Below are 25,325 nucleotides of genomic sequence, written 5' to 3'. Positions count from 1 at the left end.
CACCCTTCAAAAGATCTCACGGTACCCTAGTTGAGATTAGATTGTGTATACAAATATATTATCACCATGAGGATGCATGGTTCTTAGGCTATAGTAATCTGAGATTTCACTTGTCTGAAAATTATTATCAGAGATAAGTAAAGCTGTGTCTTGGTAGTTTTGTTAATATCTTTATATAGGGTCTGTTCAGCATCTGTGTTTTTTTGCATGTACAGTTTAAGGATATTCTCCTAATAAACATCCTTCTAAGCCCCTTCTTGTCTCTCTCCCCCTCTAGTGTGTGATAACATGGAGATGTACACATCAGCCAGCCCTTTCCTGTGTATGGATCTTACTTACATCACTGCTTTACTCAAAGAAGGTTTTGGATTTGGGGATAACACACTCCTACAGGTGAGAGAAGCAATGTAAGAACCCAGCATTGGCATCCCTGTATCTTAGGTGAATAGGACATATTAGCTTGCTGCTTCGTTCCATGTGTGCAGTGTTAGGATGAGTCAGAGGCTGCACTTTACACAGTCACTGCTTTGGCAAGAGATTAATTAACTGCAGCCATTAGGTGATTTGCTGCAGTGATGCAGTATCAAGCAATAAAGAGGGCCAGTTCAGCATTTTCTTCCCTGCTCAAACTTAAATGTAGATTTTGTTTAAAATAATAATGCTGGTGATGCAAGGTTTTGAAAATCCAAAAGCTTTTGAAAATAAAATTCCTAATTTAAAGAATATCTAGTGGAAACAGCTGTTTTAGAACAAAACCTAGCTTTGCAGCACATACAGACCAATCATGGGAAAACTGAGCTGTCTTTCCTAGTATTTTGGCTGCCTAAGCTGAGGGAAGATTCACAATATAAGTGACTGTTATTAATCTAGACTTAAAAGGGAAGGAAATGTTTGTTTACCACATCTGTTTATGAGCTAAAGCTTTTGGCTGTTCCTGGTTTTCAACTCTTATGTCCTATGGCTGTCTGCCTCTTACTTATCCTTAGTAATTTGCACAGAGACACTTGGTGGTGATTGCTCTTTCCTCTTAAGTAACAAGGTAAGTTGTCAACCCCTTCTCCTACCCTGTTAAACAAATGCCCAGCTGCCATCCTAGCTGGCATGAGTTCTGCCACCCAACCTGCTGATTCTTGCCATTGAACAAGCAACATGCAGACTCCCTTATGACATTCTTCTTTCAAGTGGCTGGTTCCCTTTCTTCTGACCATGAGTCTCCAAATACTTCCTAAGCCTTACCTTCCAATTCGTAACCATCCACTAATTCTTATTTATTACCATTATTTACTATATACAGGGGTATAGGTGAGTGTGCAGTACTGTATAAAGAAAAGTTTGTGTGCCAGAAACCTCTTTAAACAGAGGATATGACAGGGATTGCTGTAGGGAGATGAAAATAAGCCAAAAACTGTTTACCTCAAGTAAGGAGATGTGCCCAATGTGAAAAAAGCAGGCCTCTTCATGTGTTCTGCTGGTCCAGAAGGGGAGGGGCTCAATTGGAGAGAATGCAAGGAAAGGGGGATTTAGGGAGATGTGAAAGAGGAAGGAGGGGACACAGAGGTCCTTGGGGGGGGTGGGGAATGATATGCAGAGAATGGGGAAGAAAGTATCCAAGTCAAAAGGTGCAGTAGGAAGTAAGATGTGGATAGATCCTTGATATGGAAGCAACTGAAGAGAGGCTTGGAGTAGATAAGTATTTTTCATGGGCAAAGCATTAGGAGAGGAAGAGAAGTTTGACAGTAGCCAATATATACTCCCTGTCTCCTCCCACAGTTGTCCCACTGGATGCTGCTGTCATTGTGCATGTACCTCATTAGCAAACTCAGAATCTGTTCGAGACAGCAGTGTCCATAAGCCATGCATGCACTCCATACTTCCTTGTGCATCCTGGCAGGGGCAGAAATGGTGGGGTAATTATAGTCCTCCCACAGTTCCTCTTACTACCCATAGTAACCAGAAAGAAGCCTGGAGACAGTCTAACCTGCAACTTATTCCTGAGCCCTCTTCAGTCAGTGTTCCTAATATCTCTGAAGAACTGCCTTAATCTAAAACAACACATTTAAAAAAGATCACAAATGATGTAGAGTATGTCACACTTCCCCCCCGCCATAGTAAATTCTAAAGGCCAATGGGCTTAAACCCTGCCTGTAATGCCCTCAGTTGATGGACACAGTGGATGTGTGATGTGTCCACCAGGCAAGTGCTTGATCTGTCATTCCCTTTTATCCTGCCCATGAAAATCAAGAGACCTGAGGGAATCTCAGTCGCCATTAGCACCATTGGCCAGAACCTGCAGATCTGAACTAGGGAAAGTTTATCAGGAATCAGAACTTGTTCATGAGGATAGATGAAACCATAAACATTTAGACAATGGTTTCATATTTAAAATACTATGCATATGATGTTTAATGTTTTTGTTCTTTGAGAATTGCCCTGAGGCTTTTATACGAAGTGGCCTTGTTATTTCACCCTAGAGCCATACAGAGGAGGTTCCACAAGAAGACAATGGAACAGAGGCTTGTATGTCTGTTTCCTTACTCCAAAGGAGAAAGGAGGTCTTCTTATCCAGTCCTAGGCTTGAAGCTGAACATTTGTTGAACATACATCTCACCTCTGTAATGATAATGCTTGCCTGCTCCTTTCCAGGTCCGCAGCCTAGGATTGCTTTTTGGCGTTTGATTTACTGGATGTGTACTACTTCCCAGCCACAGAAAGTACTAGAGTTTCATTGTAAGGCCCAGTCAGTACCAGTATCACAGATCAGGCCACGTTCATCCACAGCAGTTATGGCTGCAAACCTGTTACAGACCACTGATCTGGCTTCTGGACCAACCAGACCTCTTGCTGAAAGAACAGGATCAAGTATTCTACTCAGCTCTGAAACTGCTGCATTTGATGCCTTCAGTGCTTGAAAGGGACTGGACAGAGACTTGCCTGGGATGGTTTAAACAGAGACAACCCTGCCTTAAGCAGGGAAGTGCACTATATGACTTTGTGAGGTCCCCTTCAGCCCTACTTCCCCATGATCTATAAAAAGTTCAGGACATCCTAGCACAGAGCAGAATTCCATCTAAATGAAATGATGGGTGGCTCAATATGGCTTAGATCTGGCAGATACCAAAGACTCTAGGACTTTTGTTGCAATTGAGATACTTTAGATTTTCCATAACTCATCTAGGGTCCACCTGGCAGCAATACTATCCACAAAAAAAGTGGTTCCTACCAAAACATTTGTTCTCAGTCCTCTCTTCCTTGATACTATTTAAGATTCTTTGGGGTGTAATGCATACTTGAATCCCTGGTACTCAGCCCTGGCATCTCAGTATTGTCCTCTGAAACTTATGGAGCTCTCCTCAGTGTTTCATCCAATAGCTTACTTTCCAAATAAAATAAGTCTTTCTGGTGGCCATCCTGCCCATCAGAAGAATGATTGAGCTTCCAGCATTCATGGAAGAGCCCTTTTATACCTCATTTCACAGGGACAGGGTAACATTGAAACCTTATGTAAAATTCATTCCCATGGTGGCTTCTGAGTTCTACCTAAAAGATTCAATGAATGGACCTCACTGTTGTTTCCAAAACTGCATACCACAAATGGGGAGAAAACATATCCAAATGCTTTGATTTTACGTGACTTAACTAAAACTTTTATACTGTTCCTTCATCTAATTGTGGTTAAAACTGGCTACTCTACGGGCTAGAGAATTTCATCTCAGAGACTGTCAAAACCAGTAACAGAGTATCTTACTGCACAATCCACTGACTGATGTCCCCATGTCTCAGACTTTTAAGAATTAGTCCACTAGAGCCCAAACATGATTTTTGGCCTGCTTCTAAAACATACCAATACCAAAACTTGACATGGCTAGTGCGGAGCAATCTGCTCGTTTATAAAGCATCATGCACTGGGTTTGGCTGCTAGATGCAGTGTCAGATCTGGGAGAATGGTAGTCCAGTCTCTGCTTGTCAGATGCAGCTGGTACTCCTCCCTGACCATCTCAAGAGGGTGGTGAGCACCTGTCACCTACTATGAGATTTGTAAAAACTGGTTCTTCAAGAGGTTATCAGTGGAGATTTCATTTTCTATTCCCATTTCTTAGAGTGCTCAGCAGCCCCAGGCTTAAAGTTGTGAAATAATTAAAGAAGGATAGCAGCCTGTATGCCCTTGCATGGGAACAAGCAGACATAGGACACATTTACAGCCCAAGTGGACACGATTGCTCAGACAAGATTCCAGCTGCACACAAGGCACAGGCACATGTAGTGAGATCTGGGAGGACTTCAACAACTTGAAAAACTGCAGTTACTTTTGGGCAATGGGCAAAACAGCTTGACCAACACAGGGATCATTCTTCTAACCAGTCACACAACAGGAATGAAGAAAATATAAACATTTAGATTTTATCCCATTTTTTGTGTATTTGTTGAGAAAAGTTCTTATGGTCAGATATTGACAGTGCATAATAAAGGAGAAGTCCAGCCCAGACAGGCAACACCCCACCCACACACAAAGTAGCTGCAAGGTAACTGGTCTTAAAAGGAGAGACATAAGTGTTACTCCTTGTTCTTTTTTAAAGCTGCCCGATTCCCTAACACTCTTGGCCATGTGCAGTTGGAACTAGTGCTTCCAGCCAGTACCCTTCATGCTTCCATTTGCAAAGCAGTAACTGCAGTTGTTTTAAGTTTGTGGCAACAGTATAGGTCTGGGAGATGTGCTGGAACTGACTGCTTTCTCTTTCTTCATAGTTAACAAAGAAAGTGAACAACGTAGAGACAAGCTGGGCCCTGGGTGCTACATTTCATCTGCTGCAGTCTTTGGGGCTCACCCATTGAACTGCACCCCTGTGGACACTGACCTTTCCAGAAGGAAGCAAAGTTCAAATCTCAATATGCACTGCACAACTGGAGTCAATCCTGCAGCAAAACATGGACCAAAGTCATGGAATCAGTTTCCCAAAGGCAGTTTCTGACTGCTGTCTGCTAGGTTCTCATGAAGTGGGAGCTGCTCCAGTACAGTTTATGAGTAATGTGATTTCCTAAATAGATGCAGAAGCTGCCTTCTAAGAGTCAAAGGACCTCCACTCCAGCTGAGTAGCCTGATCAAAGACAACAAGCTCAGAGGCAGCTTCAGCGAATGCATCTGCGCACACAGCCTGTTACCAGCTGTTCAGTGTCATCATGCTCTGCAGGCTGCAGAACTTTGACCTGTGACTTTTTTTTAATATATGAAACTGAAGTTTGGCGCCAGGGAATTGAAAAAAAACCACCATAGGCATTCATAGCAGAGCAAGTTCTCCCTGTTGGTGTAACCCTCCTTGTTCAAGGTACTTAATCACTGGGAGACAGACTAGCTAATCCTGGAAGGGCTTCAGCCTTTCAGGATTTGCCAGTTTGGGGAGTGGGGGGCAGGAGAGGGGTAATGGCTGCAAGTGTTTCTTGTACAGGAATTGGAGGGAAGGCCTTTGGCTGAAGCTGACAGTTATTTGGCTCCCCTGGGGTTGGCAGCCAGGATCCTTCTTTCCTGATCTTCCCTTTGATCAGTGCAATACTAAGAACAGCATGGAACCAGACTCTAGTTCTGTGTTCAAAGGTTGGTGGTTAAGGAACTATGGTGAAATAGAAGCAGATGCTGAAGTACAGGGGAACCATGGGCTGGAGCAAGAGAGAGGAGTCAATTTGGTTCCTGTTCTTCAGGTCAGAATCTGATAGATCAGTTCACTCCTCTTTAGGTTGTGCCTTAATCCTTAGAGCCACAGCACTAAAACTCCTGCTCCCACTGGCTTAATGCAACAGAACTAGGCCCACAGCACAGAAGTCTAAGCCAGCCAGGGAAGTAGGGCGAGTGTGGGTGGAACATGCAGTTCCCATTTTATACAGCCATTCCAGGCTCCCTGCACTAGGGGTTGTTTTTAATGACTTATACAGCTGGTCTGTAGAAACAGGACCCCATTTCTTTCCCAGCCCAGCACTGCATTAGGCCATTGATCTAATACTTTGTTTATCAAAGGACAGTCTTAACTACTTAACATGAAAGAGACTATAGGAGTAAACAGGTTAAATATTAAACCAAAAATGGTCCCCATCAGATGGCTTAGAAAAGTGGTTCTATGGAGACACGAGTGTAGTGGAATCTTAGCTCTCTGGCTCAATCAGCTCCTGGTAATACCATGATGATAAAACACCTTGCCTTGTTCAGCACAGACATACTAGTTCCAGGATGAAAGAGTGAATGGTCCAGGTAAATAGCATCTGAGAACTAGCTATTTAGCCATCCCCTATTCTGAGCCACTGCTGTGATGCAAGGAACCAGCAACCAGAGATAAGATCAATTGCCTCTACAAATGGCAAAGGGAGGGAATGGATGATGCAAACAAAAAAAGAAGGGGCAATAGAAGACCTACCCTGAAGGGATGTAAAGCTTGATTTTGGTTGAAATGAGTAAGAGGCTAGGGAATAACATGGGTACAATTCAGAATTAGTGAATTCTTTCTGTTCATAGCATCACAGTTGGGCAGTACAGCCCCCAGGGGGAAACACTTTTCCTTGTACCAAAGCTGAGATGCTCAGGGCCTTGATTTGTCAGTTTGCACAATTTACTAACTGAAGCATATCAGCGGCTTCAAGCTAGGAGCCCAGTCTTGAAGTCTTTGCCTACGCAGCTCTCCAGAGCAGTTCTTTCTGCATGAGGACAGCAGTATCAGGTCCCCAGGCTTTCCATTTTCCTTACCCCAGTGGTGGGCTGGGGACATGGCTTGCTTTTCCATGTTCCCCCACCTGTCCCAGACCAATGAGATTATCTGTGTGTTCAACAATAAGCATGACACTGCCTTGTTGGAGAAGGGTGCTACCTGCATCACTGTGGAGGAGAAAAAGGAGATAACTGACAAACAGTCTTTTAGCTAGTCATTAACAGGATCTGATTTTCTAATGGAAGTGACAAGAGCCTAAGAGAAAGTCTTTACTCGTCGGCAAAATTTACATGTCCCTTTGTGTAATGCTAATTCCTGGTTCTGGTTAATTGTACATAATGGTAAAGCTATAAATTCTGCCACCTGGCAGCACTCGCGTCACTTATCACTGTAATGTTTAATACAGGGACCTGGTGTTTGGTACATTAAGACGGGGCCTCTTGAATATCTATTTTAGTAATTAAAATGCTATTTTTAACAATATTCTGGGATTCAAGCCTTTGTGATGAGGCTTCCTTCCTGGGACTCAACATTATTCCTCAGCACCCAAGAAACAGAATGGGACACAAGACCCTCAAGCCTAGCTAGTTTTCTGAGAGGGACCTATGAAGATGTATTGGTGGGAAGAGGTTGAGGATTGTGGAGCTAGCCATTAGCAGAACTGGATGCTCCTGCTGCAAACTGCCCCTCAGTTCTGGGTTCAGCCCCCTGATTCATACCAGAAACTCAAGAGCCCAGATGGTACGTGTTGGTGGGCAACAGCAGGGGGGTGGCACTCCTGGTTGGGAGGGTCCCTTTCAGCACTGATAAACATTACAGGTATACAGAAAACAGCTGCTACCATTCAACTTTAGTCTTAAAGGGCCAGTTCTATGTGAAAGCACATGGCAAAGAGAATTTACAAACCCATCCTCCAAGCAGTAGACAAAACAAGAGCTTGTGCAGAACCAAGCGCATATGGGTAGGAAGGCTCTCACTTTTAGTTTTTATTGTTACTCTTCAAATAAAAATAGCATATTTGCTTCTAAACCAAACACCAGACCTCAGGGGATAAAGTTCTTGGATTTAGAACTGTCATGGGTGAGCTGCAGATCCAGACTGACAAGGACATCACTTACTGGCAAAGGCCATGATCTGCTCCTAGAGTGGGAAAGAAAAAAAAAAAAAAAAAAAAAAAAAAAAACCACTTGTAAATTGATGAAAAATTACATTTAGAAAAGACAGAAAACAGCTGCATTCTCCTCACTTTTACCAAACTAAGTAAGATTCCGTCACCACTGAGGGACAAGGAGACAAAGCAATTAAGCACAATCTAATTATCTAGGCCATTTAGGAAAGTTGGCAAAAGACAGATGAAGTACCCCTTCTGTAGCAAGCACCCTGAACCCAGGGTTGACCCAGCAAGAAAGGCTTTTCATGTTTGCCCTATCTTCTCTCTATTCAGATAAGACCATATGAAAACAGAAGGCATATCAGCACAGAGTAGTGAAGCAGCAAGCATTCCTTTTAGTACCCACCGAAGGCATCCAGAGCCCTGGATGCTTATTCTAAAGTGTCTGTTCAGCCTGGGACCAACTACCAAATACCTTCAAAGAAAACCCACTTCTCAGTGTAATATTCTAACCAACCACCAGGCAATGGGCATTCTCCAATCCCACTCAAAGCTGGCCCATAAGGAAGCCAAGAAGAGAAGGGGTATGACTCAGAGAGACATGCTGCCTTGGAAAAGGGAGGACCTTGGGTTGTGGCTCTTGCCCTTACCTCTAATGTGGTCAGAAATTCACCCACTGCTGCTTATACATTGTAATGGAGATACATTACAAGCAGGGGACAGAAAAACCATTGTGGACCAGAACCTGACCCCAGGACCCCTCCCTTGCAGGGCAGTGCTGGGAGCTCTTTGTTGGTGCTAGATGGAAAACAGCAGCTGTTTTGAAAAACATTTCAAAGATCTGAAATTAATTTCCATTCCACAACACAACAGACCCATGCAGGGGTGACACGTAGGGGGTGCGTGCGTGTGCATGTGCACTCCCTGAAAAAAGGCGCCACTGACGGTGTCTGCAGGCAGTCACTACTTGCCACACTGCTGTCCGCAGGTGGCCCCTGCCTCCTGCAGGTGGTTGCTGGCCCATGATCAGCACTTGCCACCCCCACCCCCTGCTGACAGTGCCAGCAGTGTCTGCAGGAGTTCCCCACTCCCTGCTGGCAGGCTCCCACCATCACTGGCGCAGCTGTGCGACCCCCAGCCACTGGGGATACACGCTGTTCATGGACCCACAGCCTTTCAAACTCCGTACCATAAAAACAGGACGGTGCAGAAATCTGAGCCAGCCCAGAACAGCTCACTAATTAAAGTATTTCACCAGGCCTTCAGCATCAGTTTCTTTCCATCTATTCTGTTGCAGCTGTTAAACTATGTATAAATATTCACTGGGCCAGAAAGAAGCTGGCTCTATAACCAAGGCTATGGGAATCTGGATTCCAGTGCTTGCTCTAAATCAGGAAGAGCAGGCACTCCAATGTGGGCCACACACGTCTCAGGTAAGTGCCATAATCACTGGGCTGCTGGCTATTCTGGAGTCTCTCCATTCCACCCTTAACCCGACAGTCATCACTTTGGACAAACAGATATTTTCCAACAAAGAGGCTCCATCCAAAAATTCCAACCAGTTCCACTCTTTGTGACATCACAGACTGGTTCAGAATCCATGTATGGTTCTCACTAGTCAGACTTCTTACTTTGACTGGAGACAGGGCATTTGTCATTTGCAATCCCCATGTTCTCAGCAGTACAAAGGGCGCAACACTTGTGGAGTAGAGTCTCTTCAGCAGGTCAATAGCAATCATCAAGGAAACATTGTGCCTCTGCCGTTCTGTCTCAAACTGGAGGAGGTGTTTCATGGAACCTGGAAGACAATGGTATTAAAACACTGTAAGGGTGCCACTGGGCACCCCAGCCACAGGGATGAGTTCCAGAGGCACCTGAACCCAAACATGCGTGGGCTCTAAACCTCTACCTTCATCTTAATAAGGTACAGGGGTGCACTGATAAAGATTTTGGGGGCTGATAGCAGATCCGATTTCCAATACAGCTACGTCCAACTGGTAAGTCTGTTGTGGTGAAAGCAGAGGGAGGAGGGAAGGAGTGTGGGGGATCAATGGCCCCCCATGGTGAGGGAGGGAGTGGGGCTTGGGCAGGTGCAGGATGAAGCTGTGGCTCATGGGGGGGGGCGGGGCAGCTCCCTCTGCTGTTCCCACTGTTTGCCTGGCAGTGTACCCCATGATCTGCACAGGGGGAGGGGCAGGTGGGGAGGGGCAGGAGGGCTGGGACCCACACTGCACTCAGGGCGGGTGGCAGCAGCACTGGCAGAGGACTACAGGAGCAGGGCTGCAGCCACTACAAATTATGCCATAGCCCTGCACCACCTGCTCTGAACACAGCATGGCCCCCACGCATGGGCATTTATGGGCCAAATTATCAGTCACTTCTGGCCTATTTCCAGTATAATCAATTTTCTTTATATCAGTGCTGACCCAATATCGGACTGATATATCAGTGCACCTCTAATAAGGTGCCATCCCGTCAGCAGGCAGGAAGGGCCAAGAGTTTCTTCAGCTGCACCTTACTCCCCACCCCTGTGCAGTTCTGAGCACTGTGTGCACAGAATGGAACATTTACACTTTTGAAAATTAGGCAGCATAGGACAGAGGTTTGCAGAAGGGAACTGCATCCAATAGCATATCTCTTAGCGATTGCTCCTCAGCCAAAGGAGGCCTAAACACCTGAGGGTGCTCAGGTTATCTGTTATGAGACTGGGAAGGGCCTAAGATCTGTCCAAAACACAAATCAAGACAATCCTTGCCCTAGACTGCTCACTAGAGGAAGCCCAGAGGAGAAAAAAGATACTCATTTCATTGTTGCCACAGATTATGTCATACCCTTACCGAGATCTTTCCCATCAAAGGCTGCCAGGCTGAGGTGATGTGTCAAGCATGCAATATCTCCAAAGCCCATATTTACACCCTGTCCTGCTAGTGGATGGACTCTATGTGCTGCATCCCTAAGGGCAAAGAAGAAAGAAACTCACCTCAAACAAAGAAGTGAGACAATTCACATTTTCTTTCCCAGTAAGCCCACAGCTCGTCATTCTACCTTCTCACAGCACTACACACACCTGAATCAACACCCCTACCACAACACTGAACAGCCTCTGGGAGCTTCTTCAATGGTAAGATGGGTAAAGAACTTGGTAGAGGGGAGATGAATGTAGGCAGTGCTGAAGGCAGGTTACTGGTGGAGTTCATCCAGGACTGGGCTTGTTACCAATCTTATTTAATATTTTCATTAATAACCCTGAACCAGACAGTAGGATTGTGTTGATGAGATCTACTGATGACAAAGGCAGGAGCTACTATCAATACACAGAAGGCCTGGAATTGGATACAGGAAAAAGCTGTGATTCTGAGGACTGGCATACCAGAAATAGGATAAAATTTAGTATAGAATGCAACACCATGCACTTAGCAGCCATTAAAAATAATTATTTTCATAAACTGGAAGCTCCTGCATTGTATCAGAGAGGAGAACAAAGGATGCACTATCTGATTTCAAGATAATTTATGAAAAATCAAAAACAAATTGTATTGATGGCTGAAAACTGTCTTAGGGCGCATTTGATGATGTATTTCCAGAAGAGACAGGAAAATATCAGGGTCATTCTAAAGGGCCCTTGTGAAACATCATCTGGAATAAATTCATAGATTCAGAAGGGACCTCAGTGGGTCATCCAGTCCAAGCCCCTGCCCCTGGCAGGCAAGAAAAGAGGCACCAGCCCTGGGGTCATGTGATCCCAGCCAGGTGCCTGTCCAGTCTCTTCCTGAAGACCCCCTAGGTTGGGGCGAGCACCCTTGGGAGCCCATTCCAGATTCTGGCAACCCTGACTGTGAAGAACTTTTTCCTAATGTCCAGCCTAAACCTTCTCTCCAGTAGCTTATGGCCACTGTTCCTTGTCATTCCAGGGGGTGCCCTGGTGAACAGATTGTCACCTACTTTATGTTGCTCTCCCCTCATGAATTTGTATGTCTTATATGAATAAGGAAATTGAGAGGTTATCACACAACAAGAGACTAAAAGAGTTTGGCTGCTTTAGCTTAGCAGAATGGAGGCTGTCATTTTTCTCTGCCTATGCCTATGGAGGGACAACTATTTCAGCTAAAGTTCCTTATTGTCAGAAGAACAAATGAGTAAAAACTGGCCATGAAGAAAATTAGGCTGGAAATCTGAAGGTTTCAAACTATAAGAGCAGTGAGGTTCTAGAGTAGTCTCCCAATCACAGTCATGGGGGCATAAAACTTAACTGATTTTGAGATGGAGCTTGATTAGTTTTTTTGAACTGGACAACATAATTTGGTTGCCTCTGATAGCAAAGGACTGGATTAGATGACCCAGGAGGTTTCTTCGAGCCGCATTCCCACTTAACACTCACCATCCACTGTGCTGCATCCACGGATGGGGTCTTCCTTTAAGTTAAGGCTCTAGAGTCAGTGGCTCCAGAAACAATCCACTTTCTCCATTCATTAATTTGGGTGAAGGATTCATCTAGGTCTGGAGTTATCGCCCTCCCTTGATAATCTTTACCTCTACCCCAGAAGACTGCACTTCTTGTACCATTCACCAAACAACATATGCTATCCACCCCACCAAGGCCACCAGGACTCGCCATGAGGCAGCTCACCCAATAAGTGCCACACGGTGACGGACATACTCCGTTGCATGTCCCAATCCAAGAGGGAACATAGCTCGGCTCTTTGGATCCACTTTGGCAACACTTGGTGGCAGTTGACGGATTGCAGACCCCGATGGCATCAGGAGAGAAAGGGCAGACCGGAACACAGCACCAGCAGTATCAATGAAGTCAGAGTGGTTTATGTTGCTCCACTGCAAAACATTAATAAAGATTTGTTTATATAGTGTCCTGGCTTCTGGGGTTGCAGCAAGATTACTAATGGCTTGTTTGATGCAGCATGTCCAATGTGAAAGGTACTGCAGAACAACAGAGGAGGCAGAGTCCCTGCTCCAGGAGGACATTAATCCTCTACACCAGGGATGTCAGACACAACCAGCCCCCCAGGCCAGATCTAGATCTGGCAGCAGTGCAGGAGCTAACTCAGTTGTTGCTTGGGCCCCACTGCTGGCATGTCCCAACAGGGCTCTATATCGAGGAAATCAGCAGTGGGTCCCGTTCCCAAATTCCTGGCTCCTCCAAAAGCACCACAGGTTTGGTAAAACCACTTCACAGGCTGGATCCAGCACACATCTTTGACACCTGTTTTACACAAACACATATGCAACGTGGCCTGATGTAGAAAAAAAAGGCAGGCCCCAAATATATCATTCTAACAAAACTGAAAACACAACTGTCCAAAAGAACATACAAGTTAGATCACAGATGAAGAAGGGTCTGGCCTCTTTAAAATCAGCTCAGTCTCCACTGTGGCCATCAGCAGTAATTACAATTACAAAGAGTGAATCCCTGAGATGCCTGTTCTATGAACTCCCCACTCTGGAGTTGCTCGAGATATCCTATATTAACTCCCCTGCTTCATAATTTGGGGAAGATATTTTTGACTGATAAGTGTATTTAAAAATGTCACCCTGTAATTCTACTAATAGAAAAGTGAATCCAAATGTAATCAAAAAGTATTTAATCATAAGAGTACTTAAAACTAATATTCCTATCTAAAGCAGACATTTTGTCCACTAGTTAGACAGCCTGGTTATAATCCATGTTATTTTTCTAAGAACCAGTTACAGCAAACTGAAGAGCCCATGCTGTTGTACTTAAAGAAGAGTCGATAAAGACTAGTTACCAGCAAATATAAAGTGATGCAAAGCCAAAAGCTTCCTTAATGCAAAGTATCAAGATTGGAATGACAGAAGACTCAAAATCCAGAGAGACGCTTGGAGCTTGCAGTGAAGGAATACAGAGCTTGAAGTTAAAGGCCTAGATGCCTTTTGTGAAAATATACTGGAAGTGGGAAATACTAGGATAGGGCACCTTCCAGGAATGCCTGACTCAAATGAAAAAAGCTGAAGTGTCCTAGGGGATGAGATGACACCTCCCTTGTTGTTATCCCCTCTCAAAAGTATACACTAATAGGTTCTGCACATAAATACAGATTAGTTTGTTCTTCTATAACATGAGAAAACACAAAATAGTGGGGAAGTGCACCAAGGATTGGAGAGTAAGGTGCAGGAAAATGACTAGGCATTTCTATGTTGTAACAGTGGATGTGGTTGGTTCCAAGTACTGCTTACCCTTGAAGCTCTCAAATTAAAGAAATAACAGGGTTCAGCTTTTATCATTAGGACCAGATGTAACCTACACATGCACTATGGGGTAATACCTGGCAGTAGGTTTTTCTGCTAAGTCAGCTTGATGCTACTCCTAGGACACGCTTATCATAAGCAAGGTCCATACAACATGCCAGAACAAGCTAAGAGCCCTCCCTATCCCGTGTCCTGGTAGAAGCAGTCGCTTCTAGATTAATCTGGAAAGACTTAAATCTCCAGTTATAAACTCACCTGAAATTATGTGAGACAAGGATTTCTTAGGGTGATATCTTTTATCTGAACTACATAGTTGGTCCAATAAAGTTAGACAAGCTTTTGAATGCAAGATTCTTCCTCAGGTCTTTGATCACAAGGAGCCAGGCACAGCATAGCATTCCAGAAGAGAAGCATTTGTTCCTACCTCCAATTCTGATGATTATATCTTGAAGCACCTCTGGCTACCATCACTTGAGAGGCTACTTTTATTCAAAGTAGCCACCTACTGTTTTGAGTCTTATTAAAACATTTCCCTCAACAGTATGCAATCTGCCATGTTTTACAAGTCCCTCTACCTGGGATCTCTTGAGCGTACTTTAAAAACCTTTAATAGAAGCAGGACATTGGCTCCCAGGGTTTTCCTACTTCACCTGTAACAGGCTAGGATATTATGCCTTGTGTTATGTCAGGGTTGACAGTAGTTTTAAGAAGAGTTTAGATTATGGATTTGTATAAAATGGTTTGGATAAGGCTGATCCTGCCTTAGGCAGGGGTTGGACTAGATGACTTTAAGAAGTCCCTTCTAGCTCTGCTTCTCTAGGATTTCTATGATATGCTGCACTAACACGAATTACTTTTGACTCACTTTAACGTTGCCTTAGTTTCATACAGTTCCTTCATAAAATGAGATGGAATAAGGAGTGAAAATTTGTATTTTATCATGTACACCACACACTTTCTCCAAAAACAGCTGCTAGAAACTGGAGTGAAAATATATGCGTGAAATACAGTAAGAGCAGGTTCTGCGGCTTACTGGGTGAAACAAAATAAAATCTGCAGTATCCACAGGGAACAAAACCATGAGCAGGCTGGGCTCCCTAGCTGCTGCTACTCAGTTACTTATTAAACAGAAAGATCTTTTTTCTTTATAAAACAAGGTGCATATTATTTTCCAGGGCATGTTGCATGCAAGAATATATGGTAGCTTTCTTGGCACCATTCTTCAATTTGCTGGACTCTGAGCTGACTTTTGTTGCTGTGATAATCTCCACAGCATGGAATATTGATATACTCACAAAGGCAGAGTTGATGCTATCCACAAAGCTTTCTTCATCCATACTGAGAAGCTGAGATGCATGTTCATGAGATGTGGACCAAACCAAAGAGCTGGCAGTGTCAGAGAGCTGCTCCAAGAGAACCAAAGAGTCAGTATCAAGGAGGACTATGCAAGTCCATGAATTTACCCTCATTCCTCCTACACACTACATAATCCATGCAAAAACCCTCACTCCACTGAAATGTATAGGTACTGCAGACCCACAAATCCAAACAGAAATTACATAAACCAAGACAAACAAGAGTTATAGAAAGGTAAGCCCTTAAGCGAACAGGCTGCTTACAGACATTCAAAAATACCCAAAAAACAGTGCTTTACTTTGAGCTTGGTGCACTCCCACACTGAATACAGAACATGCCCAGAAAAGGCATCACATTAGTTTTATCTGACTCACCCAACGTCTAATAGCTGACTGAATCAGCTTTAGATAAAAGTGCCAAAAAGCCCCGCTAAAGCACCTGGATCCATACAGACACTGGGAAGCCAGGCTGAACTAACATGCTTCCTTTTCTGGTAAAGTGCTAACATAGCAAGGCACAGATAGGAAGAAGCAAAGTCATCAGAACAAAGGGCTCCTATACACGTGCACAGAGCCTGCTTTGATGAGCAGACTCAATTAATCAAGTCTGCTGGAACATGGAAATCGACAAGCTCCAGCCTTCCACGTCAGGTGCACCAGCATCGCCATGCATCTCAGCACTGAAAAAGTGGCAGCAGGGTGCTTTGAACTAAAATACATTTGATGAGCTTTAGTTCAAAGCACAATGCCACCATATTTTCAGCACAGCGACACTGACACATGCGATGCGTGGGTACTTCTAATGAGTGCAGCTTGCTAACTAAAGTACCGATGCTGTGTCCTACAGCACATGTAAAAATGTCTAAAATGATCAAAGTGGGAAAGGGTAGGGTGCCTGTAGACGTGCAGGAAGGCTGTTCTAACCCACTGTAATTAGACTGCATTGGAGCAGACTTGATAATTGCATCTGCTGGACTGTGCTAACTAGTGTGCTCCGGCCAGCCTCCGCATCTCGTGTATCAGCGTTCCGGCACTTCAAAATAGCAGCAAGGATACTTTAACTAAGGCTCATTTGATGAGCTTCAGTTAAAATGCCCCTGCCACTATTTTGAAGCACAGGGACACTGATACACAAGATGTTGCAGGAGCTTTAATTAGAGTTAGAGCCACTCTAATTAAAAGCACCCCAACCCCTGGAGCACATTTAAAAACACCCACAGAAAGCACAGAAGTCACCAAGTCACTTACTGGGAGAAGAGCAACTGGCCCTGATGGAAGGAATCTTTGCCATGCTACGTTGTTGTCTGTGGCCTACAGCATAAGGAAACAAGGGGCTGATGAGAACTGCGGATCCTGCCTCACCTGTTTTATTGGTTTAGCTGCTGCAGCTCAGGAATACTTTGTTTGTAGGACCTCACCTCAGACAAGTGAAGAGTAGCAACCACAGCTGACTGGTCATACTGAAAGCAGACATCTGGAATTCCAGCTGCTTTCCGGACCATGGAATTGTGACCATCTGCTCCAATCTGTAAGGGAATGAGAGACAAGCACATCTTTAACAGCTTAAAAAAAAGAAAAAAAAAGTCAAGAGTTCCACCCCACTATCTGTAGCACCCAAAGGCATTCCCTCTGCATTTGGTTAGGTGATTTCTTTTAATTACATGAAGTGGCCACTATAGCCCTGCTCTACCTCAGCACAGTCCCTTTTAGCCCACTACAGCCCAGGATGCAGTCTTCACTCCTTAGCATCACTAACTCAGTCAGCAACTCACCTCACTCAAACACTCCATGCTGGTGGAGCAGCACCACCTATGGAATCTCAACCAAATCCAGTGCAAGGACTTGGGCAAGAGATGGTGCCTGAGCAACAGAAATAAAAGCTTTAGTTACCAGCAGTTTGGTCTGGAGTCTGCGTCCATCAGCTAAATCAATTTGCACCCAAGGACTTGTATCAGAGGTTTGATAGGGAAGGGCCCATGAATACCCGACTGCTCTGCTCCTGTAGAAAACCTCCACCCGGTCTGAGGAGAACACAAAGGATCTGAGTCAGAGCACAGTATAGACATAAAAAAGGAAAACTACTAAGACAAAAAAAGCCAAAGCATTCTACACAACACAGAGTTGAGCCCCCTCAGATTCCAACTTTTGGGACCCAAGGAAAGAATTTATCTGCCCAAGCCCCCATCACTGCAGCACCTGAATACTTCCCAAACATCTGAACTATGCAGAAAGCTGAAGATATCTCCTAAAGCACAAGCAAGCATGCATGGATACTTGGTAAAGGACCCAGGCTAAAGGGTTCAGACAGAGAAGGATCCCTTCCCAATCCTTGCCCCTCTCTGTCTACCCCCAACCTTTTCCTAAGCCTCAGTTATCTGCTGGACAGATTTCTTCTTCTTTCTTTCCCAAGACCCTTCTGAATGCAACTTACTGAAAGTTCCCATGTGGAGAAAAAAAAACTAAGGAACTGCCACCAACCTGATACTGCTTCTAACTGCTTGGTCAGAGCAGACATAATGACATCATTTTCCACTATATAGCCTATGTCTTCTAAGTTGTCCTCATCAAAGATGATCATGGCTTCTGAACAGGCATCCCACACCTGGAAAGCGAGCAGAAACATGCTGAATGGAGCTGCACAATGAATAAATACTACCTCTATCAGGAACTGCACACAACTCTTCTATAATAGGGAAAGGGAACGGGCAAGCAGAGGAATGATGGACTGGAAGAAAACCTCCTGTGTCACAGAGTCCAATCATTTGCTGTTATGGCAACCACTTCATTTAATCCCTTCTATAAATAGATCCAAGTTCCAATTTAGAAAGTTATGTTTTTTGCCTCCACTATTGGAAAGTTGTTCCAGAACCTCACTCCTCTGCTGGCTAGAAACCCATTTCTAATTCCAAATCTACATATAATCATAACCAGCCCATACCCATTTGCTCTTGTGCCAACACTCTTTTTGCTTCGATACTTATTTTTCCCTTCCTGGTATTCAGCCCTCTCAAAAGCAATCACAGCTTTGGTTGCTCTTCATTTTCACAGGCTACACAAGCCATGATCTTTCAGTCCACTCATAATATAGGCTCCCCATTGCCCTAAGCACCTTTGTACATTTTCTCTGCCCTTGTTTCAATATAAATTCACATTTCTTGAATGCGGGTGACCAGAATCACATGCAGTATTCCAGATGAGGCCTCACCAAGGCCCTGTATGATGGCATTAATACCTTCCTCTCTCTCTCCTGGAAATACTAAGTCCAATATATATATAAATATTTATAGGTTTATAAAGCACTGGCAGTTCACGGTCATCCTATAATCAACTAACACACCAATACATTTCTCCTCAGTTATTCCTAACTGATATGACCCCAGAAATTCATGCAATTCCCTAAGTGCCTGACCCTGTACTGGGCATTACTGGATTTCCCACTTTTCTTAGATAGGGGTAAACTGCCATTGCCCAATCAGGTAGTTCCACCCCCGATTTGACAGCTGTTTCAAAATTCTTGGTTTCAGGTCTGCAGCTTTGGGCACCAGGTTTTTCCAGGAATCTGGGGTGTACCTGGCCTGTCTCCTTCCTTCCATTCCACCTTGAGCACAATAAGCTCCTTGAATTCTGATTTCACCTAGGCATGGTAACTTCGAGCCTGCCATTACCAGCAGCCAACCTGCCTCTGCCTCCATGTTCTACCATTGTGGTCCTTGCTGTAAACTGAAGCTAAGTATTCATTTAGTTTTGGGGCCATCCCTAGGTTATCTACAATGCCCCCTCCTTTCCCATTTTTGGGGGGTTTTTTATTTTTTTTATTTTAAAGGCTCTTTGTCCATATTTAATTCTTTTTGCAAGCCCTAACTCAGCTTAACTTCTGGCAATTTCCAATGCATCTCTATACTCCCCGATACAAGATATACAGCTTACACTGTTCTTTGCTGATTAGTTTCCCCCCAGCATTCCTTGTAGGCTCTATGCTTATTCCCCATACCCCAGTTATGGCAATTATTTCTTCAGCTAGGTCTGGATCCCTTCCCTAGGCATTGCTCTTTTATTTGGGATACAACTTTCAGAAATTCCTCTATATTAAACTCTCAGGATTTGTCAAGCCAGTCAACTTCACTAACCAGAAGCTTACCAAAGTTTTCCTTTGGAAATCAAGAACATTTGTAACAGACCTCTTTTTTTGTATCCTTTCATTTAATTTACAGTGTGTGTACTCGCTTACTCCCAATTCCTTTTATAAAACCCTTGCTACTTGCCAAGCCTAAAACAGCATTACCTCTTGTTAGATCAATGACCATCTGATGAAGTAATACATCAGCTATCATATCCAGGAGTATATGGGCCTCAACTGTCAAAAATGACATTTTTCCTCTAGTCCAAAGCTTTCCCAAGTGGCAGCCAGCATGCAGCCCACAAAAGATTAAGTTGTGGTCCCTGGGTTCAAACCTGGCTGCAGACAGAGCAATGCAGAGGGAGTGGTAACAGCAGCCAGAGTCTCCAAGCTCCCACTCCCTTCTGGCTTCTGCTTCTTGTCCCTGCCTCAGGGAGTGGGCCAGTGTGGCATATAGGGAACTGAGGGTGATCCCAGGCACATGCGTTCAGTGGTGGTGCTGGAGCCCTTGGGAAATAACTGCAAGGTGCAGCAAAAGGCATCTATGCAATCCAGGGAGGCCACTCTTCACCCTGATGCAGCCTGCACGAGTGGATGGTGTCTGCTGGTGTGTCCCACAGGGCATGTGGCCCATGGCCACTTAGAATTTGGATACCTCTGTTCTAATCTATACTTGGGAAGTTAGCATCACTCATAATGACACAATTCCCTGTAGCAGTCATCTAACAACATTAAAGAGACTTCTCTCTATGTCCAAATCTAGCCATTGAGATTTAGGGAAGACTCCCAGCACTACCATAGTTGAACCATATTTACCATCCTTTGACCTATAACCCAGACAGGTTCCGATTTATTCATGTTTGCTGTCTTTTTTTTAAGTTTAATCACATCATTAAAGTACAGTGCTATCTCATGACCTTTACCTATATTTCTGCTTTCCTAGGCAGTACACTCTTTCAAGACATAGGGCTATCAAGACTCATTTCACCAGCTTCTAATGACAAGAGATGAAAGAAGGGAGTAGAACATATAGATTCCCAAGGTGACTGTCCCACCACCTATTCCTCAGGGATAGCCAGTCTGTCTTGTTCATCTCTGAAGAGGAAATAAGCCTTCCTTTAGCCATTAGGTGGAAGTATTTCTGATAATTCTAGCTGACAGCCATTAGGTGAAAGTATTTCTGATAATTAACACACTGACAGAGACTGCATTTGTGGCACCTGCATTCGCCGGAAGGATTTGAGTCTCAGACTGCAGACATGTTCCCAGGCACCAAAACCTACAAGAGAAAGAGTCCATACAATATGGAGAAAAACATGTACTGGTTACTGTGAGACTAAAAAATTGAAGTCAAACGTATCTTCCTCTCTTCTCTCATCTCTGCCATGGGTGCTAACTAGGTAATCTGCCTTCAAACCATACTGGGTTGACATTGATGCAAGCCAGAAAGAACTATCTATCTGCATGGGGCCACTGAAGGCCTAACTTCACAAATTCTGAGTAATAAACGGTCTTCATCTTTCACTAATTTTTCTCTGGGTTCTGAGAGGGAAACAGAGATGGAGGGATCTGACTGGCCTATGACAAAGAGGAAAACTTGCAGAGTACCTCTGGAGACTGCATCCTCCTCCCCTCTGATAAGGCTAGACTCTTCCTCCTGTCACGCAACCAGGCCAGAACCATTTTCTCTTTTCCCTTCACAACCACTAAGTCCTTCCTCTCATTTTGCTAAAACTCTTGCCCAGAGCTTGAGCATTTTTAACCTCAGTTTCTACAATTCCTGATCTAGCCTACCTTCCCCAGCTAACACTGATCAGATGAATTCCTGTTTGTTTTTTTTCTTGCCTGCCAGATATTATTCAAACTTCCCACTTTCAAAATGCTACTAGTTCTTCCATGGTCTACATCTCAACCTTTATTTTCTTCTGGCCACTCTCCTGGTGCCTAAACCTTCTTCAAGTCACTACCTCTATACTCCACCCTCCCTGCACTCTCTGCTTTGTACCTTCCTTCAGTCAGGCCTTTGGCGTCAACTGTACATGATATTTTTTTCTGAGTTTTAGGCCTAAACCCTAGCATGGTGTTGTTTTGCAATTATTAAGCAGAGATGGCCTTTCACTTCATAGCTGTCTGTATTCTGGCAATGGATGAAGTGATAACTGCTTGTAATTAGAAAGGACTGAATCTTTGTTTCTTATTTTGTTTTTGTTATTTAAAACATAAAAATGGCTTTAAGGAAAATCTGCTGATAACTCAACATTTTTTTCAGCAAAACTGACTAAAAAATTTAGCTTTCCTTTGCTACAGCGAACTCTTAGAGTTTTTCTTTTCTAGCTACCCTCCTTTTTCTAATGAAAAACAAAAACAAATAGGTCTCTATTTCAAACAAAAAAATATTTTCAGAAAAAATGGCTTCACACAAATTGCCATTTTCTAACCAGCTTTATTGGAGTTTTAACCACACAAGATGGAGTTACCCAAAGTTGGGCTGGACATTATTGTTAGAATGCCCCAGGAGAAGTCAGGAACTTTGATCTATGTCTCGTGATGGTACCATGCAACATTCAGCTCCCAATTTCACCATGGGGCACTGGTTTCACATTTCCAACAAGCATATTAACTCTTTATTTCATTGGCACTCATCACAAAAGACAATGGCTAGATCTGCAACATGTAATCTGGGCCTCAGTAACAGGCAGTGACAGCCTGGGAACTCGAGAATCATAGTCTCCTTCTGCGTCTCAGGAGAAAAGGCAAACTACAACAGTTGCACAGTTCCTGAAGTGTGAACAATGCCCCAGAACCAGTACCCTCAGGAAAGTGGTGAGACACAGACTACACTAGTGTACTGGAAGTTTCATTTGCCCAGCCAAGATTGTACCTGTTCAATGAAGAGGGTATTCTGGTTCCACAGCTGGAACTGGTACTAGCACTAGAGCCATACCAAAAAACAAACAAACCCAAAGTCTATGCAAAACAAAGCAAGCAGAATGTGAAGCCATGCACCTACTGCAAAGAAAACCTGATTTAGGCACCTTGATTTGGGCTGCACAGTAACAAGAAATGGAGAGTGAGAATGACTGAAGTCAATTTAAGGTTAAGAGATAGTCTAATTCTGAATATATATATATATAAAATACACACACACACAAGGGCCTTACAAAAGTAAACCATTTCCAACCCAGGGCTTAAGAGTGATACTTACTACTGAGAAGGGTCACTGAGCCTGGGGAGATGGAACTGACCCTGTTACTGTAAGTCTCAGGCAAACGATCAAACACTTTCCTAGGACCAGCTTCCAGTAGCACAATTTTCTTATCATGGAAATGGACGTCATGTCCTGAAAAAGGTAAACATTAACATACTTTTATAAAAATGTATTTCTTCTTTTTTGTATCAAGATCTCCCAGGCACTTTATGATTAGATGTTCTTAAATAAAAGCCCATACAGGGAAAATGAAGAATTCTGACTGGATAAGAAAGTATTAATATTCTGGAGATGCCAGTTATAGTTAAAGTTGAGGTCTGTTTTGTAAATCACACAGGGATTCAATCTCTGGTTTGTATGAAAAATACACCCTCTCACCCAGCATTACTTTTTGTATTTGGCATATATGACATACCTTTTCTACGAGTTTAAAGTAAATCTACTAGTGGTTTATGTTCAAAGTGATTTTTACAATAGAATAAATACAGGCACTCAATCACAGAAAGAGAGCTGGATGGGACCTCAGAAGGTCATCTAGTCTAACCCCCTGCTCATGGCAAAACCAGCTCTGTCTAGACCATCCCAACTAAATGTCTGTCTAACCTGCACTTCTGAACTTCTAGTGACAGAGATCCCAGAACCTTTCTAGATACACTTCAAACTTTCCATAGTTAAAATGAATTGCTATTTTTAATAAAAATATTTAAAAACAGGTTGCAACTAAGCTAAATTGTGAGCAACTGTTTTATCGAACTGTTTTGTTTATATATGGTACAGTCAGACTCCATTACTTGTGTCATGAATAATCAATCACTTAATAGCTTTTTCCTTTTCCTTTACAATCAATTTACATGCAACAATTCTAACGTCTGTAATAATACAGTACTAGTAGGAGGAGCTCTATTGGTCAGATATACAGACCAACTGTCACAGAGACCCATTGCTGCATACTAGCTTTAGCCCATCACTTCTTGTAAGGGGAGGGGGAGGGGGAAGGGTTAAACAGTGGCACAGGAGTAAAAAAGCCCCTAAACTAACAGAGACATTGTGACTCATGAGTGAAGGTCAGGAAAGCCTACATCCTAAATAAGTCTCATTAAACACAGCCCTTTAAATGAATAACTATAAATTATGGGGCAGATTAACTGAATACTTAGTTGCTCTAGTGATGCAAAGCAACAAAGCAGAATTTAAGTGGCTGGGTGCTCTGGTCACTCTGCTGTAGCAAAGAACCCACAAAGATTTAAAGTGGATACTATGCGTTATAAAATCACTAGGAATTTTATAGATTGCTTTTTCTGAGTGTCTTGGTGTATGGATGTTGGTGCAGGTAGATTTACTAAATGAGAGGTCATCTAGTGCATCTGCTGCAAGGCAGGACCAGCTGGACCAGGGCCATTCCTGAAAGGTTCATGTAACCTGCTCTAAAACCCTCCAGTAAAGGAGACCCCCACAGCCTTTTTTAAACCATCTGTTTTAATTTCTGGTCCCCTCTGGGCTTTCTCCTATAGGCCCACATATTTCTTTCAGACTGGTACTCCAGCTGAGGCCATACCCATGTAAAATAACTTGGAAAAATTAGTTTTGTTTTTGTACACTTTGATTTGTACATCCCAGTGCAGTGTTGACTTTATTTATTTATTTGTTTGTTTGTTACTGCCCGGCTTCCTTCGTTCACCTTCAGCCCATGATCTACTATAACCCTCCAGATCCTCCTCTGTAGAAGAGTAAAAATGTAACAGAGAAAGGCAGTTACTAAGCCTAAACCAAGAACTCCTAAAGTAATATTACATTTAAAAGAAACCCAACTAAGAAACACAAGAGTTAAGATATCCCTTCAGCTGTAACTCTCCGCTGTCACTGTGATAGGAGAAACAATAACCTACTACAGATGATAAAAACTAAAATACATCAATCACTACAGAATGGACTTGAAGCCGTTTAATCAGAGCTAAGGATACACCACCCTAGAAGTCAGGTATTTTTCACTGCCGAGGCATTATTCAAATCTTTTTTATGCGGTTCAGGGAAAGGCAGGGGCTGAAGCCAGGTCACGTGGACGCTGCTCACCTCCCCCTTCACGAGGCCGAGGACGCGACTCCAAAACCCGCGCCTCTCGGCGCTGTCAGACGCCGGTACCGAGGCCGCAGGGCTGGGTATCCAAGACCCGGGTCTGACGCACCCCGATTGCCCCAGCTCAGCTGCCGGTGCCCGGCGGGGGCGAAGGCGCCTCCGCCCTGGGCAGCTCCTTCCCCCACCCCGAGGGGCCGAGCCGCTGAACCCCGCACCACTCGCCCGGGACCCTGCCCTTACCCAGCGCGGCGGCCATGGCGCTGCCGACCATGCCCCCACCTGACACCACCACATCGCACGTGGGTCCGGAGCCCGCGGACCGCGCGGGGGGCAGCGCCAACCCCCGCCTGAGCCGGCGGCCGAGCCCGAGCGGGGACACAGCGGCCTTACCCAAGGCCGCCGCCATCGCCTCGGAAGTGACGAACTCCCTTAACAACCCCCGCCCCGCAACCAGGAGTGACGACACTGGTACCATGACAACGCTGATGCCGCCCGAGCAACCTGTTCTGGGAACCATGCGGCCAGCGGGCGGGAGAGGGCGGAGGGCAGGGGC

At 44.2% G+C, this 25,325-nt stretch overlaps 2 protein-coding genes across 5 annotated transcripts in view; one reads left to right on the top strand and one right to left on the bottom strand.

Annotated features, from left to right (window-relative positions):
* Positions 1–7,169, top strand: part of ENTPD5 (ectonucleoside triphosphate diphosphohydrolase 5) — a 40,085-nt gene extending 32,916 nt beyond the window's left edge. For all 4 annotated transcript variants that reach the window (XM_019551695.1, XM_019551694.1, XM_019551693.1 and 1 more), the window contains exons 13-14: positions 278–393; positions 4,744–7,169. In XM_019551695.1, the coding sequence (XP_019407240.1) occupies positions 278–393; positions 4,744–4,830 (203 nt within the window). In that variant the 3' untranslated portion in view covers positions 4,831–7,169. The remainder of the gene's footprint in view (positions 1–277; positions 394–4,743) is intronic.
* Positions 7,170–7,642: 473 nt separating this feature from the next.
* On the bottom strand, positions 7,643–25,193 carry COQ6 (coenzyme Q6, monooxygenase). Its single transcript, XM_019551691.1, has 12 exons — positions 25,013–25,193; positions 22,697–22,831; positions 20,712–20,770; positions 17,853–17,976; positions 17,265–17,395; positions 16,793–16,900; positions 16,623–16,685; positions 15,315–15,422; positions 12,425–12,627; positions 10,635–10,750; positions 9,429–9,595; positions 7,643–7,826 (listed from the first exon to the last, which is right to left on the bottom strand). The coding sequence occupies exons 1-12, from the start codon at positions 25,176–25,178 to the stop codon at positions 7,797–7,799; spliced, it is 1,410 nt and encodes a 469-aa protein (XP_019407236.1). The 5' UTR covers positions 25,179–25,193; the 3' UTR covers positions 7,643–7,796.
* Between the last annotated feature and the right edge of the window lie 132 nt (positions 25,194–25,325).

The sequence above is a fragment of the Crocodylus porosus genome, unplaced genomic scaffold (genome assembly GCF_001723895.1).
Source record: "Crocodylus porosus isolate Cpor-Errol unplaced genomic scaffold, CroPor_comp1, whole genome shotgun sequence".
Taxonomy (NCBI): Eukaryota; Metazoa; Chordata; order Crocodylia; family Crocodylidae; genus Crocodylus; species Crocodylus porosus.
This window is presented reverse-complemented; position numbering and strand designations above follow the sequence as displayed.

Coding starts and splice junctions, on each gene's coding strand:
- COQ6 (XM_019551691.1), bottom strand. CDS start 25,178: ATGGCGGCGGCCTTGGGTAAGGCCGCTGTGTCCCCGCTCGGGCTCGGC. Junction 16,686..16,792: donor CTACTCTTCACTTGTCTGAG/GTGAGGTCCTAC, acceptor CTTATGCTGTAG/GCCACAGACAACAACGTAGC. Junction 15,423..16,622: donor GGCCAGTTGCTCTTCTCCCA/GTAAGTGACTTG, acceptor CTCTTGGAGCAG/CTCTCTGACACTGCCAGCTC.